Below are 17,018 nucleotides of genomic sequence, written 5' to 3'. Positions count from 1 at the left end.
AAGCATGCAGAAATTCTGAGGGGTGGGGAACAAGTTGTCAGCGCTGGTCCCAAGGCCCCACACAGGGTGGGTGGGTCAAGGGGAGGCAGAGTGTGAGGTCTGTATCTTTCCAGGTTGTCACAGGCAGCCTAGCACGGCCTGAGCCAGGAGCTAGCAGCCTCCCTCCCGTCCAGGCTCCTGAACTGTGTGACACTGGCCTGGCCTGGCTGATGGAGGTCATCTCCCTGACACTGACTGGCGATCTCCCTGCTGCCCAGAGCTGCCTGAACCTCGGGGCTCACCCTCTGTTCTAGTAATTACAGAAGGGGATGTGTGGTTGTTTGAAGAACTAGTGGAAGCGAGATTAGTGAGCAGAGCGGTTTCCACCTGCATGAGGTCTCTGTGGGTTGCCGGGGCTTGAACTGTCTGTTCCCATGTTCAACAACAGAAGGGGAACTCAGAGGCCACTGGCCCTTGCCAGACACCGATGGGCTAGAGAAAATCCAAGAGTCAACCCAATCTCGACTGTGGAAACCTCCCAAAATAAAGCCTAATCATGATCACGATAAGACACCCCATTTTGGCTTTTCAAATGCCCCAATATCCCGACCAGGGTTCCCATGTGAAAGATCTGGAAGTTCTGGATGGTGGGTGGCAAGACCAGGCCTTCACTTGATCTGCCTGGTGAGCAGCTCCCAGAGCCTGGGCCTTGCTGGCCACTCCCTGGAGTCCGGCTGGTGCCCACGTGCTTGTATTTGGCTTGTTTTGTTTAGGCCACACAGTGCTTCGAGGTTTGGGAATTCCACATGAAATTCCAGATATCTAGCTTCCTTTGAAAAATCAGGAAGGGTCTGGGTGTACCAAGCCCACATCCCTCCACAGCTGCCCTGGGTTTGATCTGACCCGTGTTCTCCAGTGTCCTCTACTTCCCACGCCCACCCTGCCTTTCATGTGCGGACCTTCCTGGCCCTGTAAGCATCTTCTGGGGAGCTCTCCTCTATCGCAAGCCTTTCCTCTTGGTGGACAAGCACAGAGACTCTGCTTTCACTCCTGTGTTGCCCCGTGAACTTGGGCAAGCCAGGGCCTTGTGCTGAGTTCCTCATCTGTGCTGGGATGAGCAGAGGAAGCGCTGGACTGTGTGGTCTCAAGGATTTCAGACGCCAATGTCCTGGCCTTCACGAAGACAAAAGTTCCAGGTGGAAGGAGAAGGCCCACAAGGGGATTTCCACTGGCTCTGCATTCTCACGGGGATGGTCCGACCCTCAGTACCCCTTGCAGGGATCTCAAAGGAGATAACCTGGTCCCCAACTCAGGGGATGGGTGACCTTACAATTTATTATCCAAACTGGACACTCAGAGTGAAGGAAATGGTCTTAAGAATTACCCTTGATAACAGGTATAAAGCAGCACTATTTTTGGAAAGCCAGGATAAATGGTGACCCTATGAAAAAGAAGAGAAATGGGCCTTACCTCTCTGTGTCTCAGCTGAAAGCTTCTGCCCTCATGGTAGCAGTTGTAGGTTTTCAGCAGGCTTAAGAGCTCCGACCTAAAAAAGGTAAAGACACACATGTGCTCTTGGAATGTGGTGGGGCCTTGGATAAGGCATTTGGCTTCGCTGGGCTCAGTTTCCTCATTTGTAAAATGGGCATAATGTACACGTTTTGCCAACAACATATAATCCATTGAGAGACTAGACTTTGCCATCAGACACACACCCTTTGGTCTTCTAAGGAGTTTCGCAGATCAGCGCTCCTGGAAAGCCCGGGGTGGGGCTGAGAAGGAAGCAAAACTCACAGAGGGGCCCACCCTGTTGTACTTCTAGGGTGTTTGCACAATTTCACTATTATAGATAAGAGTTTCTGACAATCTCCCTGTACCTGACTTCTGAGTCACCTTCTCAGAATAAGTCACTTGGGCTTGGATAATTGGCATTTTAAAGGCTTGCTTTTTCTCCCCATATTTCTTCCTACAAGGGTCTGGGGTGGCTGCTATGAAGGTACCACCAGGGTGCCTCTTCCCCATCCTGACTTCCTGGACATGTGATCAAGGGATGAAGGTGACAGCCCCTGAGAGTAAGATCCTGAAGGCCCTAGGATGGCTACTCTGTCCAAATGCTGTCTCCCCAGAATAAAGGGAAAGCCACAGCTTGTGCCTTGGCTGAGGTGTGGCAGAGAGAAAATGAGGACAGCTCCCTGTACCCAAGCTGGGCTCTGCAGGGCAGTGCAGTCCAATAGACATGCAATGCAAGCTACACACATCATTTTAAATCTTCTAGTAGCAATATTACCAAGGAAAATAAAACAGGGGAAATTAGTTTTAATAACACATTTTATTGAATCCAGTGTATCTAAAATATTATCATGTCAACGTGAAATCTATGTAAAAATTATTAATGAGATTCTGCTCATTATTTTATTTTGTAAGAAACGTTCGCTAGCTGGAGCATCTTTTTTTTTTTTTTTTTTTCGGTACACGCGCCTCTCACTATTGTGGCCTCTCCCATTGCGGAGCACAGGCTCCGGAGGCGCAGGCCCAGCGGCCATGGCTCACGGGCCCAGCCGCTCCGCGGCATGTGGGATCCTCCCAGACCGGGGCACGAACCCGCGTCCCCTGCACCGGCAGGTGGACTCCCAACCACTGCGCCACCAGGGAAGCCCCGGAGCATCTTTTATATTCACTACATCTCTCCAGCCACAGGTCCCATGCTCAGCAGCCACATGTAGCTGGTGGCTCCCCTACTGGACAGAGATGCTCTTGAACCTCTCAGGTAATGCTTTCACCCACACTCGAGCAACCCCGGGCCTGGATGAGAAAAACACGCTCTGGTGCTCTGTTGTGCAGCCCTGTGTGATGTGGGGTGATGGTAACTGACAAGGGAACCCATTTACAACTGAATGGCATTAACAATGCAGGATTCAATACTGCATGTTCACTGTGCTTATAAGTGTGCAAACGCTGAATATAAAATTGTTAGGATATGTACATGTATAACATATCTAAATCATGTATGGTTGTTATTATGACTTTTTTCAAAATGATATTTAATATTGTTACATTGTTCTTATTATCAGATCTAAATAAGGAAAATGATGGTGTGGGAGTACTGTCTGTTTTCTCAGGGTCTTTAGTAGGAGGACCCCAACGGGCAGGTCCTCAGCAAAAGCTAGTCCATTTCAAGGAGGCTTGGTTTGTCTTCAGGGTGGCAGATAGGAGCTACCCAAATTTAGAAAATACTTGGACTCAGGACTTGAAAAGCAAGATAAAATGAAAAAATACCCTTTTCTTTAGTTCAGCAATGAACTTGGAAAATTATCCCAAGCAGTTTTTTTTATGATGAGACCAGGAGTCTCATCATAAACAAAATAAAATAAATAAAAATAAGCTGAGAAAAATATACCTTTTTAATAAAAACTCAAAACTAGTTTTGAGGTTTTTTTTTTTTTTCCTGAACTGTTTAATGCAATAAGATGTTAGTAGTGCTCTAGTTTTTATATAAATTAAATGCCATCTCTGCAGATTCAAAGCAGGCACTGTCACACTTTCCTGCTTTTGTCTGCCCAAGGAGGCGGGGGTCAAACTCATGCCTTGATCCTTGATCTCCAAAGCACTTCAAAAGGAAGTGCTCTCATCACTGTCCCTGGGGCAGGCACATCATTGTATCTACAAAAAGTGCCCAGAATTCCTCCACCCACAGGCTGCCCATGGCAGGGGAGTGGCCACGGGGGGAAGGCAGGCATGGAGACCCCTCTTTGCTCACAATGGCTTACTTTAGAATGGACTTGCTGTCGCTGATGGGCACGTGAGAACTGGGTGGACAATCTTCCTTCATCTTTTGCTGTTGTCTGCAGACTCGGAAGTTACCTGCTGGTAGACAAAGGAGGGTGCACAGACACCTAAGCCGGTGGAAGTGATGGCCAGTGTGGCGCCGGAGCCTTGGTGCAGAGGCTGGAGCTTCTGCCTCACCTCCCACCTCCCCACCCTCTCACGTCCCCATGCCCCGACCCCTACCTCACTCCCACCCCACCCCTGCCCCCAGGTATAGGGCCAGACCTAGAGGACTTCATGGCACCCCACACCGACATGTATCAGCCCTGGCAGGGCAAGGTCAGAACTGCCCTATCAGCCTCCTTCCCAAAACCTCTTCATGATTCCCAGGAATCAGATCAATCTCCTCAATATTTCAGATTATAGGCTTTTTTTCTTGATGGACACCCTGAATGATGGTTTCTACCTTGATTGCTCCCTCAAACCTCTAAGTCACCCCTGGCCTTTCTCCTCCGTTTCCACAGAGCCTGAGGTGGTCCCCCATCACTGCCTTTGGAGTCAACACACCTGGACCAGCTCTCCTAGTGACTGGCTAATCGGTACCATGTTCACTACATGCTGGAGACTGTTGAGCATATTCTAAGAATTATCTTGTTTATTCCTTACAACACCATTATGAGGTAAGTACCATCCTTTTACCATTTCACGGATGAGAAAACAGGGACAGAAGTTAAGTACTTGGCCCAAGATTCCCAGGGAGTAAATGGCAAAGTCACCGAACACAAGCATCTAGACTCCAGATGCTGGTCTCTTAGCCCCTTTTCTATACTGAAACCGGACAGTAACTGAAACCCCCAGACCCTTCATTTTCTCATCTGTACAATGGAGTAAACTCTATCCTGTAGGATTGTTCGTGGACTCACCCATGAAACTGTCTCTATCTCTTCTCATTCACAACCTGGAGAAGTTTGTGGAGCTTCCCAAGCCCTCCTGGGTTTCTTTCACAGAGGGTAAATCCACTAGAGCTTTCTCTATCCTGTTGGCATCCTCCGTACAGATTCTTACTTCTCTCTGTTTCTGCATTATTCTGGCCGAGCACTCTCTTATCAAGGCCCCCTATGTGTAGGGCACTGAGCCACAGCTTCACACACACATGCCTACTCTAACCTTGACCCTGCCTCTACCCACCTTCTCCCAAGTTGCAGCTAGGAATCTGAGGGGTTTACTTACCCTGGGAGGTGGCACTGACAGGGCACACTGTGGGCCTTTCACACTATGGAGCCTGCTTGGCTCCTTCACAAAAAACCCCAACATCTGTTCACACAAACCTGGCTCAATCGCGTCTTCCTGACCTGTGTGTGTGCCAGTGCTACTGGGGGTGGGCAGGAGGTGGTCAAGGTCAGGTCCAACTGCTGTGGTATCGGTGACCTCAGAGCAGAGCCCGCTGCAGAGGGGCGCTGACTCTGACTAGCCCAGCACACTCTTCCCTGCTGGCTTGATCCACCCACAAACAAGATGTGCCAGCCTTCTTGTGGCCACATCAGCCCTGAATGAGCATTTGATTCTGGAGGCAGGGGACACACGGCTGGCGTAGAGAAGGGGAATGGTTTGAGAGAGGTGGGCTTCCCAGTGACATCAGAATCATCCCCTAAATTCCTCCCCTCTGCCTGAGTCTACAGTGAGGCAAACTGTGGCCTGCAGAGAGGGCAGGCCCCGAGCTGTGGCCAGCAGCCAGCCCTATCTCTGTAGGGCATAGGGCATTGGCACCATGGGGGCCTAGAGCTGGGGACTTCCAGCTGCCTTCTTCTTGGCCTATTTCAAAATAGGGTTTCGGTTCCTCAGCACCTCAGATACCCTGTGGAAAAAGTGATCTGCCAGGCTCCCTCTCTGGGTCCTTCCTCAAATGCTTCCGATGCAGAAGCTGGCTTCAGCTCAGGCCAAGGCTGGGTTTCTCCGTCAACACTGTTTCTGTGGGTCCATGACACAACTGTCTTGCTTTAAGCAAGCTCATAATGGGAAGGGCTGGATTTACCCAGAAATAACAAGAGATGGTTTTTTCTCTTGCCTTCCTCTGTAGCCAGCTTCTCTTCCACTCCCCCCACTTCCTGCTCTGAGCTCCACAGTTCCCCTAATGGGTTCTATGCTTTTTCTCCCCTTTGGGCTTTTTTTTTTTTTTTTTTTTTTTTTTTTTTTTGCGGTACGCTGGCCTCTCACTGTTGTGGCCTCTCCCGTTGCGGAGCACAGGCTCTGGATGCGCAGGCTCAGCGGCCATGACTCACGGGCCCGGCCACTCCGCGGCACGTGGGATCTTCCCGGACTGGGGCACGAACCCGTGTCCCCTGCATCGGCAGGCGGACTCTCAACCACTGCGCCACCAGGGAAGCCCTCCCCTTTGGGCTTTTACAGCCATTCTCTGCTCAGAACCCAGCGTCGTCCTTGTCCTACACCCTAAACCGTCGCTCGCCAGGAAGCCCGTGCCGGAGCAGACCCCTTCTGCAGCAGTAGCAGCAACAGCTCCTCTCTGGCCTAGTTCCTGCTCTTAGCTCTCCCCTGCAGGGCCGGCCTCTTGTTTGGACTCTCCCAGGAGAGGAGGAGGGTGGTGTGGCTGGGATGTTGCTTTTCTGCCTCACCACTTGTTTCCAGCGCGGAGTGCAAGCCTGGGACGCTGCAGGAGGTCCGCAAATGGCTGTTAAATCATTGGACGAATACAGAAAGCCTCATGGGGTCCCCCAAAGTCAACTTTCCAGAGTTGTGCATACACAGCTGGAATAAATCATGCAAAAGTCTCCAGGGGCCAGGGAAGTGACTCAGCTGAGGGACACTGGTCAGGGGACTTGGGGACACATTCCTCTTCCAGAGGGGCAGATCTGGTGTTTCACGAGAAGCCAGACATCTGGATTTTTATGGGCTACATTTTACTGTTTAAAGTTGGGTGACTGTGGTAGAGACAATTACTGCCCCTGGAATGATCACATGATAGCTCCCGTTCCCCAGCCCCCTGCAGCTATGGGGCCATGTGACTAGCTCTGCAAACAGAAGTGTTGTTGTCACGCCCAGGCCAGTGCATCTGAGCCAATGCATGACCCTGTGGCTCTCTTGTTCCCTGTTGTGGTGACCCAGAAAGCCACATGTCCCAGTAAGTACAGCTTCTTGATGGTCAGCCTGGGTCCCAGATTGCTTCTGCGGACCGGACGCCTCTGCCAATCCACAACGAATATGGACTGGGAAAGAGAAATAAACCTCTGCTGTGTTTCTGGGATTTGTTACTGCAGCATAACCTAGGCTATCCTGACTAATTCAGTAAATAATAAAGTTAAAATGAATATATATATGTATGTATATGTGTGTGTGTGTGTGTGTGTGTGTGTATAACTGCTGACGCATGACATGACTCCATTTATAACACTGTCTTTCTCCCAAAGCATGTGAGGAATATGCCCATTTTGCTCTATTTAGTAGGGACACTTACAAGTGGAATTCTCTATATCAAGCAGTGATTAGTTATTAATAGAAGATGTTTCTTAAAGTGTTTTGGGCTGGGAGCTGCTAAAGACCCGTGTAGCTTCAGTTGCATGCTTTTTCCTCTCTGGGCCTTGATTTTCCCATCTGTACAATGAGAATATTGATCTCCAATGAGTTAGAAATTTTCTCAACTGTAGAACTCTTTGTTCAAATGCAACAGTTATGCAAATCAGATTAAAGGGGCTGCTCTGGTTGAAGGTGAGGTGCATGGCGGGGAGCCCCATCCGCGGCTTTGCCTAGGGCTCTGGATAATACTGTGCTGAGTAACACAGGAGAGGCTCCCTGCAATGGCCTTCTGGAATGCTTTACCCTCAAGAGCCTGCTTATTTAAAGGACACGACCAACGAGCCGAGTGTCTCCAGCTGGAGTTGGGTGACATCAGCTGGGGGAGACAGCTCAGAGGGAATCAGGAGGAGAGTGCAGAAGGGTCCTGGATTGCAGAGAGCAAAGGGAAAGGAGAAGGTGGCTCATAGGGTAAACAGCTTATGTGGTAGGGAGAGAGAATGGGGTACACCATCCCAGGTGAGGGAAGGAGATAAGTGAGCAAGGCTGGGGGGAGGCAACGAATGAGGGCTCTTTCAAATTGCCGGGCGGGGTCGGAGCCTTACAGGGGGGGAGACTTTGCTCTATAGAAAAACAATCTCTTCTTTGAGAGAACCACATACTGCTGTGTCCTCTGACATTCATCATGTGCATGGCCCGAAGCCAGTCTCGTGGTCTCTGGTTCTCACGTGTCCCATCGCCCCACCCCAACTTGGCAACACCTCCATCTCCTTGTGTTCCAGACCTGAGCTCTGGGGTCACTCTCAGAATTCCCCTCCCAATGCCAGCACTGCATTTGTGCCTCCTTTACCCGACTGGAGGTAGAGGAGGTTTTCATTGATTTTGATACTCCCAGTGTCTTGTCCGGTTCTCAAGTGAGCTGCATGTGTACCTGAGAGGCATCCTGGGGGTAACCTGAATGAGAGAGCTTTGAGGCACAGCGGACACACAGACCCTGGGAAGAAAGCCAACTGAGATTTCTCTCCATTTGGAGCGTGTTCCTGAAACCTCCCGTTAAACACTCACTGTCCTCATGCATTGGGCAGGACTTAATGAATCTTCAGTGGAATGTTTTTCTACCTTTTAAAAAAGGACAATCCTATCTTTAACTAAAGCCCTAGGAGAAGCTTAACACACAAACGGATTAAAGCGGGGCTGCTTTGGTTGAAGCAGCAGTCGGGGAGAGGATGGGCTGGCCCACCACCCAGGCGCAGGCTGCAAAGCACAAAGTGACAGGTGCAGCTGGGCAGGCCAAGCCCTGTGGCTCTGGGGAGCCCAGTCTTCCTTGTCCCAGCCTGCTCCCCTCCCCCAGGCCCCAGGGCACAGAGCTCAGGCCTCCACACTTGCTTCCCTGGCTGGAGGAGGCTCTGTCCCCAATCCGAGGACTCAGGCTGCGCCAGGGCTCCCTGTCCCCAGGAGGAGGGGCCCCAGGGCAGCAAGCCAGCCATGGTTACCTGTCCCAGTGAACAGGCAGTGGATTGTTTTCGCTTTCCACTTCAGCAGCTGCTCTGCCAGACGTGAGGAGGGGCTGCTGAGAACAGTGGGCCCGCTGCCTGCCCTCGCTATTGTCCCTGGCCTTTGGTTTGGGACAAAGGACAATGAAGCCTTTAAAGCTGCGGCCCATCTTTCCTCTTTTGGGGTCATGGAGCTGGTTATTATGGGAGAAGGCAGCTCTGCGGCTCCTCAGGCCATCACTACAGCCCACTCCCTACTGGCTAATGGCAGAAGCAGAAAAAGAAAGCTAACGCAGTGGCGTTTTCATGAAGCTACATCCACTGCATTCGAAAGCCTTTTATTTCAAGACGATGTGCTGCCTACTTTTTAGTCCTACGATGCCCTCTCTTTCATAAAATAGTGGCAATGATAGATGGTCATTTTTGTTTTAACTCGGCAAAATGGAAAATGTATCGGCATCCAAATTAAAACGTTCTGAGGATGTCTGTGAAATCTGAGTGCTTGGTAAACTCTGTTCTAACATCTTACAAAATTATGACTCTGAAGTTCTTCTTTAGGCAGGATTAAAATCAAATATGTAAAGACCGTGACATGGCAAGTCAAAGAAAGAGGGCGGAGCCTGTGGGGCACAGCTGGGAGCCTCTCAGCCCAGGCTGCTCAGACCAGAAGGAGGTAGGAGGTTCCTAGGGAAAGGGCAGGTGCTGGTGACACTGCCATGCATTCCTTTGAAGCCTGAGTCTCCTGCTCTGCAGCCCATGGCTGCAACCTTCAAATGCCAGCCAGGGCCAGCAGGAAGGTGGCGCAGAAAACAATGAACCTTTACATGGGCCCTCCCTAGCTAGCACCTGTTAACCGGCAAATGGCAGGAGGTTGGCCAGGGAAGAAGCTGTAGTGCCTGCTGGTACCAGCTGCCTCTGAGAGGGGGTCTGGCCAGACACAGGCCACCCCTTGGCAATGTATTTTTGCCGAGAAAGCCAGCTGTTGGGATGCGGATGGCGGGCAGGGACGCAGCAGCTGCAGCTTCCATCCCCTTCCACGCTGCTGTCCTTGCCCTTCCTCTCTCCTCTACCTTCACCCCCTGGGCTTGGCCACACCCTCCCTGCCCCAGCCCTGATGGCTGGAAGCCCAGGGGGACATTGTGCACAGTCCAGCTGGAGTCGAGGGAGAGCAGGAACGGCAGCTGCAGAGCCACCCAGCACCTCCAATCGCCACCTTCCCCTCGGTCTACCCCCTGACCCCAGCTCACCTTTACTGTATCCTCCCCACCCTCGAGGTCCTGGGCTTCCATCAACACTCTCCCTGAGCCTATCCCAGCACCAGGCCCCCTGACACCATTGCTCTTCCTCTGAAGAGCCTGGCTCTCTGCATCCAGGCAGGTTGGCCCTCCTCACAGCTTTCTGACAGTCGCCCCCTAGAGGCGGTGCTGCACCCAGACCCCTGCAGCCAGGTCTCTGGCTTCTGCCCTCGCTTTCAAGGCCTGGCACCCTGGGGCAAGAAAGCATTTCCTATCCTACTGCTCCCCCTTACACACATATTCCCTGGCCCCACGGGATTCTCCCTCCCCAGACTGAGCTTAGCTCTTGCCTATGGAAGAAGAGGTCTAGGAAAAAAGGAATCCTCTCAGCTATGCTTTTTGGGCCAAACAGGTACTCAGAATGACCACTGGTTAATATCCCAATGGCCTGGAGCCAGAGGTGCAGGCCCTCCAAGGGCCAAGTGCCAGCTGCTGCAGGGCTGCACTGGGTGCACAAAATGGCTGCCTCTCCTCGTCCCCCACGTCCTCCCATCCCCCCACCAGCGCTACCCACTGCACCAGACCTGTGTGCTCCAGGCAGCTGCTGGAGATGGTTTCCTGTGAGACACGGTACGGCTCAGAATATTCTGGGTCATGGAGCCCTCTGGAGTCTCCTGAAAGCTTAACACACTGTCTCCAGAAAAATGCCCGTGTGTGCATGAGTGTGCACACATACACAGGCTGAATTTGCACACCATTGCAGGAGGATCAGTAAGCCCCTGCTCATGTGCTCCTGGATCTGCAGGTCCCAGGTTAAGAACTTCTGCTGAAATGTGTCGCAGCAAGGGAGAGGAGGCAAAGGGACATACTAGAGAGAAGTCTGGGTATGAGCTTCGCTGGGGTATCAGCTTGGCATGTGACTTCAACGTGCTGTGACATCTCTCGGGCCTCAGTTTAGCCAGGATTGTACTGGCAGCTGGACCGGAGTGTCTTTAGGTCTCTTCCTAGCTGTTTGGCTATGGGGCTGTATGACACCCTCGACTCCACCCCCCAAGGTCAGGCAAGGCAAGGGAAGGGGGTTCCAAATCTCTCTAAGCAGTGCATCCTGGGGAAGGAGGTCAGACATCCAGAAAAGGAGACTGAGCAAACTGCAAGTTCCCCTTTAACAAGAGTGACAAAACTGCAGAAGCTTCGGGAAGTGCAGCCACTTCCTATTTGATTTTGATTTACTTTAAAACAATTTGAAAATATTTTCTTCAGTGCACTCTGTGAGAGAATAACCACCAGCCTTTGCAAGGATCTGGGTTTAAAGCTCTGCTCTGGGATTCTTTAGCTGTGTGACCTTAGGCAAGTCCCTTTTCCCTCTCTGAACCTCAGGTTCCTCATTAGCTGAATCACTAACTGCTGTGAAGATGAATGAGGAAACAGGTAAGATGGGCCTCATATGGGGTTCACCCATGATAAACAGAAGTTCCCAGTAGAGGTCACAGTGGGAGTCAGGGTCTCCAGAGAGACAGTGAGGCTCTGGAGATGGGAACCTGGGACTCAGAGAGGATGACAGTCCTCAGCAGGAGCATCTGTGAGCCACAGCATCTGGCTGAGTTCACTCTCAAAACCAGGGTCAAGTCCAGAGTGCTTTCTGGTAATCAGAGTCTCCCCTTTGAGCCTTTGCAATTACAGGACCTGAGCTATAACACATGCCTGAGTTCTGTTCATGTTCTGTTGTTATGGGTCATTGTCCAGCTGACCCTCACCCGGGGGGACCCTGGACTTCACTCTATTCTTGACCTCCAGGCCACTTGCTGGAGTCTCATGGTGGAAATATGGTCCCACCTCCCGGCTTTCACACTGACACTTTAATCTGTGGCCTCAATCTCACTTTCCCTGTAAAGTCTCGAACCACAGGCACTACACACAGAGGGAATAATGACAAAAACTAATGAAAACGTACCGACAGTGTTGAAACACACCCCATTACAACTTCTTAGCCAGCAATTTTTTGACCTAGGTTTAAGGCATTCATCTTCTCTTCTCTCCCTTCCCCTTCCTCTCCTCTCCCTCCCCAGTACCGCCCCCCCCCCCCCCCCGCCCCCTCAGCACCTCCCACCCTACTGGCAGCAGCTCAGGAATTACTCAGGGAAGGTGGGGCAGGCAGATTGGCATTTTAGCTGTAGTTAATATTTACTCATGGCTTCTGGAAACAAATCTTGATTGTGCCGTGAGCAGTTAAACTAGAGAGACGCCAGTGAGGATCCTTCCTGCAAGTGCCAGTACATAGCTTTGGAGTCCGACCTGCTTGGGCTAAAATTCCAGAATCCCAGCCCTCACCTGTTGTGACCCTATTTAATTCCTCTGTGAAGTGGGATTACTCACAGCTCTCTTTTCAGTGTTTCAAGAAAACACTGGCACTGGCCTGGCACTGATCCTGGTGTGAGAGAAGGCCCTCACTCCCCCAGGCCTGTGCCAGATGAATAAAAACAAAGGCATCTGTTTGGAGTGGGAAGTGCAGGACACAGTCAGGAGCACGGAGGTGAGCAGAGTGGCTGGCAGGGTGAGCTCTGAGGTCAGTGGGTGAAATGAATGAGACCTGGCACAACGAGCCCTGGGTTAAAATCCTGACTCCACCACTGACTCATCTAGGTAAAACTGGACAATTCCATAACTCTTAAAGCCTCAGTTTTCTCATCTGAAAATGGGGATAATGAAAGTATCAAGGCTGTGAGAAGTAGGTGGCATATTGTGCTAAAGCTCTTAGCACAAGTCTGGGAACAAGGCAAATCCTCTATAAATAGCAATTGTGAGGCCCTGCTTCTGCTATTATCTTGGTGCTCATGGTCTTCCATCCATGAAATCTGAGAATTGTGCCAGAGGCACTTCGAGCCTCTCCCCCCAATTCTAAGATCAATGCTTCTAGGATATTGGCCAAGGCGAGAGACAAGGTGGGCAAAGATGTAGCCTGCTGCCGCGCACACACCTGCTGTGCTCAGATTTTAGCTTCTAAAGTGCCCTCTCCTTGGAGGAGGTGCCTGGCGCAGTGTTCACTCCTAGCCTTGGGCCCGAGGCCCGCAATACGCCAGGCTGGCAGAGGGAGGGGACTTTGCACGCGGCAGCCCAAGGGCACCAGTGTCCAGACTCCGGAGCCCCTGGCTGGGAAGGTCCTGGGCTCGGGCGGTGGGCGGAGGTCGGCGCTCCGTGGACGCCCCGAACTCTCTCGCCCGTGCATCACTCACCGTCCACTCATCGCGCTGTCCAGAAGCCGCTGCTGGTGCCTTGCCCTCGCAGTCACCGGGGATGCATCCGCAGCGCCTACTGCTCCGGGGCTTGGAGCGTCAGGCCCGCCCCTCCCCGCCCCTCGCCCCGCGCCGGCCAATGGCGTCACGTCACCTTGTGCGGCCCGCCCAGCCACGGGCACCGCGGGGAGGGTCCACTCCAGGCGGTGTCAGAGGGGCCTCGGGGAAGGTTTGGGACGTCTGCTTTGCGGGGTGTCCCCGGACTACACAGAGGGCGCCTGGAGACTCGCAGAGGAAGCAGCCCCGACTCGGTCGGGAGGGTCCGGTATGCAGAACAAGGACAGGGACCCTGGGGGAAAGGACATCCTTGGGTTTCCAACAAAGGTCGCTGTGCGGGCCCCGCAATGACTAGTGTGCCTGTCACGAAAGAGGAGGTTATCAGTAGAACCTGAGCGATGTTAGTTTTTGCTCAAGGGCCACCTGTGTGCAGTCCGGCTGTTTGCTTGCTGTGGCCTCTTAGAGCTCCACTCCATTTAAAAAGCCAGACCCTGGACTTGCCTGATGGCGCAGTGGTTAAGAATCTGCCTGCCAATGAGGGGGACACGGGTCCGATCCCTGGTCGGGGAAGATCCCACATGCGGCGGAGCAACTGAGCCCGTGTGCCACAACTACTGAGCCCGCGTGCCACAGCTATGAAGCCCACGCACCCTAGAACCCGCGCGCGGCAACAAGAGAAGCCACTGCAATGAGAAGCCCGCGCGCCACAAAGAAGAGTAGCCCCCGCTCGCCGCAACTAGAGAAAGGCCGCGCACAGCAAGGGAGACCCAATGCAGTCATAAACAAATAAATAAACAAATAAATAAATAATAAATAAATAATAAAATAAAATCTCATTTGTAAAAAAAAAAAGAAATCAGATCCTCTGATGATTAAGAGGAGATAAACTTCTCTGCCGGTTACCGGCTGCTGGAGGAGGATTTGCCTGTGCAGAGGCAGAGGGGACAGAAGAGCACAGGCCTTTTGGGGAACTCAGAACAGCTCAGTGACTCTGGGGTGTGGGGTGGCAGGGAAGGGGAAGGAGTTGATGGAGACAACTGCAATTTCTGTTTTATATCGCTATCCCAGGACTGACCTCGGGACGTCCCCTTCCCTCCCCCAACGTGAATCATTTTACTTTCGTTCAATCTGTGTTTCCTAATCTTTTTACAGTCACATGGCCATTTTAGAATCAGATATGGACCTTTTAGAAAAATGCAGGTGCCCACATAGGCAAAAATCAGCCTGGGATTTGAGTCTTTGAGCCCCTGGACCCCACTTGAGAGAGGCTGGGCTAATCGTTGTTGTTAGGGCTGCTGGATTTGGGGTAAAGAGATTGGTCTCTACCATCTGCTTCCTGCATGACCTTGCCATGTTGCAATCACTCTGGCCTCAGTTTCCCTACCTGTAAAAATGAGGGAGCTAAAGATGACCAGGCCAGGTAGGGATCTTTCAGCTCTGCCTTGACATGAATTCGTGAAGAGTGGCCCATCCTCTGCCAGCTCAGGTCAGCCCAGTGGTTGGGGACCTCCACTCCTGCAGAGCCCAAAGGTCTGATCCTCAAAGCTGAGGACAAAAATTGGGTGCTTCAAAAAGTTTTTTTTTTTTTTTAAACAGTAAGTAAAATTCAACATAGCCCTCAATTTCTGAGCATTCATTCATGCCCAATAGGATAAGTAAACATAGCACCCAGGTAAGATACAATTACCCTGGCGCCCTCCAGCACCTGAGAGTGTGGGTCAAGCTGATGTTATCATCAGGGCCAGGACTAGCCTGGAGTGATGATGGGCTTTGAGGAAGCACCCTGATGTGTCCTGCACTCCCACTGTGTGTCAGGCACTCCGCTAGGTGCCTTACAGCAGGGATCCCACACAATTCCCTCAATATTCATAGGGAGTTGGGTGTTACTACCCGCATTTCACATGGACCACGAGTGTCCATCATCAAGTACCTTCAGAAGGAGAATCACCTTTTCCTTCAGTATTCAATGGAACTGTATTTGACCCGCAGCTCACTTATGGTGGGTGTTGTGTATACGGTTAGTTGCCAACCCAGTACCCATTCCCTTCTTTGGAAAAAAGAAAGAGAGAAAGGAAGGAAAGGAAAGGAAAAGAAAGGAAAGTTGATGCTGCCACTATGGAGAACAGTATGGAGGTTCCTCAAAAAACTAAAAATAGAGTTGCCATGTGATCCAGTAATTTGGAGAAAACTAGAGTTCGAAAAGACACATGAACCCATTGTTCATAGCAGCACTATTTACAACAGCCAAGACATGGAAACAACCTAAGTGTCCATTGACAGATGAATGGATAAAGAAGATGTGGTAAATATATACAATGGAATATTACTCAGCCATCAAAGAAGAATGAACTAATGCCATTTGTAGCTACATGGATGGACTTAGAGATTATCATACTAAGTGATGTAAGTCAGAAAGAGAAAGACAAATACCATATGATATCACTGACATGTGAAATCTAAAATATGACACAAATGAACTTATCTATGAATCAGAAACAGACTCACAGACATAGAGAACAGACTTGTGGCTGCCAAGGGGAAGGGGGCATAGGGGAGGGATGGACTGGGAGTTTGGGATTAGCAGATGTAAACTATTATATATAGAATGGATAAACAACAAGGTCCTATTGTATAGCACAGGGAACTATATTCAATATCCTGTGATAAACCATAATGGAAAAAAATATGAAAAAGAATATATATATATATAACTGAATCACTTTGCTGTACACCAGAAACTAACACAACATTGTGAATCAACAATACTTAAAAAAAAATAGTTGAGAGGGAGACAGAGAGAGAGACAGAGAGGGAGAGAGCAAGAGTGAGCAACTTGTTTGGAGCAGCAATGTGCTACTCCCTGGTGAAGGATCATGACAACTTATATTTTTCATACTGTACTTACAACCCAACAGTGTATCATGAAATTAAGTTAGTAGGTGATATGACTAGTGTTTAAAAAAATAGAAAATATCAGTGTATAGCACACATAGTAAACGTAAGTTGTGTCTTGTGAAACTTTTGTTTGCACTATGTTTCATTTATGTGTATAGACTGTGATATAAAATGTGTTTCTCACTGTGGGCCACAGTCAAAAAAGGTTGAAAGCTAGTGTCTAAGTCAGTCTTGACAATCTTTTTCATGGCTTTCTCAGCTTCCTTTGAAGCTATAAGTGGTCACATGACCCAATTCTGGGCCAAGAGATAGGGAAAAGTGTGCTGGGGGAGAGTGAAGACAACTTTTGCTTTCCTGATAGAAGGATCAGATAGATATCCCCTTTCCCTGCCTTTCTGTCTCAAATGTGGAAAATGTGTAATGTCTGGAGCATTGGCAACCATTTTGAGGTTATGATACAACATGTCCACATACTAAAGCTAGGGGAGCACAAAGATAAAAGAGGTCTGGGTCTTTATTAACATCATGGAGTTGCTGCATAATGCCTTCACTGCCTACTCTAGACTTCCTGCCATGGAGAAAAATAAACCACTATTGGTTTAAGCCAGAGGTTGGTTAAGTCTTTTCTGTAAAGGGCCAGATAGTAAATATTTTAGGCTTTGTGGGTTAAGTGCTCTGTGCTGCAGCTACTTAGCTCTGCTGTTGTGGTTCGAAATCATGCATAGATAACAAGCAAATCAAAGGGCATGGCTGAGGTTCCAATAAAACTATTAACAAAACAGGATAGGCCACATGTGTCACATGGGCTATAGTGTGCTAACTTTCACTTTCCCTAGATG

The 17,018-nt window shown here is 50.3% G+C and overlaps 1 protein-coding gene across 3 annotated transcripts in view; it reads right to left on the bottom strand.

Annotated features, from left to right (window-relative positions):
- RASSF4 (Ras association domain family member 4) overlaps window positions 1-14,303 on the bottom strand; it is a 36,556-nt gene extending 22,253 nt beyond the window's left edge. The window contains exons 1-3 of one of the 3 annotated variants that reach the window (XM_081240421.1): window positions 13,228-14,303; window positions 3,747-3,840; window positions 1,450-1,525 (exon numbers count right to left, since the gene is read on the bottom strand). In XM_081240421.1, the coding sequence (XP_081096547.1) occupies window positions 1,450-1,525; window positions 3,747-3,808 (138 nt within the window). In that variant the 5' untranslated portion in view covers window positions 3,809-3,840; window positions 13,228-14,303. Of the gene's footprint in view, window positions 1-1,449; window positions 1,526-3,746; window positions 3,844-13,227 lie in introns of all 3 variants that reach the window. The other 2 variants (XM_081240420.1, XM_081240419.1) reach the window with 2 other exon arrangements.
- Between the last annotated feature and the right edge of the window lie 2,715 nt (window positions 14,304-17,018).

Source organism: Mesoplodon bidens (assembly GCF_964165515.1).
Source record: "Mesoplodon bidens genome assembly, chromosome: 1".
Classification (NCBI taxonomy): Eukaryota; Metazoa; Chordata; class Mammalia; order Artiodactyla; family Ziphiidae; genus Mesoplodon; species Mesoplodon bidens.
This window is presented reverse-complemented; position numbering and strand designations above follow the sequence as displayed.